Source organism: Nannospalax galili, unplaced genomic scaffold (assembly GCF_000622305.1).
Source record: "Nannospalax galili isolate Female #2095 unplaced genomic scaffold, S.galili_v1.0 scaffold444, whole genome shotgun sequence".
NCBI classification, from domain to species: Eukaryota; Metazoa; Chordata; class Mammalia; order Rodentia; family Spalacidae; genus Nannospalax; species Nannospalax galili.
The window spans coordinates 227483-229041 of NW_008354022.1; the positions used below are offsets into that span (position 1 = coordinate 227483).

General features: G+C 46.9%; 1 protein-coding gene across 1 annotated transcript in view; it reads right to left on the reverse strand.

Moving 5' to 3' along the window:
• Positions 1 to 1559, reverse strand: part of Galnt17 (polypeptide N-acetylgalactosaminyltransferase 17) — a gene marked incomplete in the record, with an annotated part of 518181 nt that overhangs the window by 210453 nt on the left and 306169 nt on the right. The window contains 1 exon segment of the mRNA XM_008851109.3: positions 1134 to 1331. Coding sequence (XP_008849331.1) covers positions 1134 to 1331 — 198 coding nt within the window.

Here is a 1559-nt window from a genome sequence, read left to right on the forward strand (position 1 = left end):
CCTGACTTACCTGGAAAGTGCCGCCAAGCATGGATGCCTGACCTTATTTGGAACATGACCTTTGGCATAGTTACCTGGAGTAAAAACTACCCCCAGGTTTTTTCTATATGATAATTAGGCATTGCCCGATAGTTGGATGATAGGAGCCCACTGCCACATGTAAATAAAGCATACTATGAGCACCTATCAGCTGAGGCTTTGGCTACTGCCTCCACACTATAATTTCTCTAGTTCTCCCAGTGAATAAACGGAGCTGTTTCACTGAGTCTGGAGCTGTATCACTGCTGTTTCACTGCGCCGTGGGACCAGCCTCCCTGGAAGGGCTTTCTTCCATCAGTGCTCACTGGCCATCCTGACTCCGTTTGCTGCTTCTGCTCCCCCTGCCCTCGTGGACCGGTGGCCAATGACCCACGAAGAGAGGGAGAGACCCCCTGCACACACACAATCAGTATTTTAAAAGTCAGTGAATTTGGGACTAGAGAGACAGCTAAGTGGTTAGAGGCACTGGCTGTGTAAGCATAAAGACCCAAGTCTGAGTCCCAGAACACATGTGAGGGTTGAAGGAGAGAACTGACTCCACAGAGAGGTTCTCTGACCTCCACTTGTACTGTGGTACACATGCATATGTGCGATAGTAATAAACAAAATTTGAAATTTTTGAAAGAATCAGTTTGTCCTCAGAATAACAGCTATACCCCACCCCCATATCATATCCCAGTCTCTAGAACCTGAGACTGTCTTCCCAGATGTGTTTACATTATGGTAATTGAGCTGGGGAGCTAACCATTTAGTGTTTTCAGATAGGTTGACCAAGGGTAGCTAAGATGGTAGAAGGTGAAGCCATATATACCAAGTGTGTGTGTGGGGGTGAACTACCATAAATAAAAAATTATATTATTATCAATTTTAAGCTTTTAACACAAACATATGAACACGGAACCTGAAGCTACAGCTACCAGAATAAAGTATGATCTTAAGACAGCATCCTTCCTCAGGGAGCTTACACACTACTGCATCAGTCTGCCCTTCGGTCTCCCCAGGCCACCCATCTGTGGTTCACGTTTACCCTTGGGCCTGGAGACTTGCTGGCCAGCAGTGTTTTCTGGCCCCAGCATACCTCACTTGTTACATACCTGATAGGGAGGGATGGGTCTCCTGCATCCCACCAGTCTTTGGGAGGGCTGATATACATGCACCACAGCTCCCAGCTGTACCCATGGGCTGAGTTCTCATAGCGCTGTACCTCGAAGTTATCCTGCTTGATGTTGTCAATGGAGGGGAGGATGACTCGCTTCCGGTTTTCCTGGATGCGGGATAGAACTGGCTCGGCCCTGCAAAGCAGAGGAGTCACAATCAAACTTCTTTTTCAGGGCACATCTCAGCTGGCACAGCCTTCCCCAAACCATCAGAAATGAAGAAAACTCAGCTAAAATGCTGGGACTCAGAGGAAAACTGAGGAGGCCAAAGGCACATGACCTGCCCAAGTTAGAACATGTGACTGCCTGTGTGGGTTTTGTTTTGTATTGTTTGACAAACAAAATTTTGTTTTGTTTTGTTTT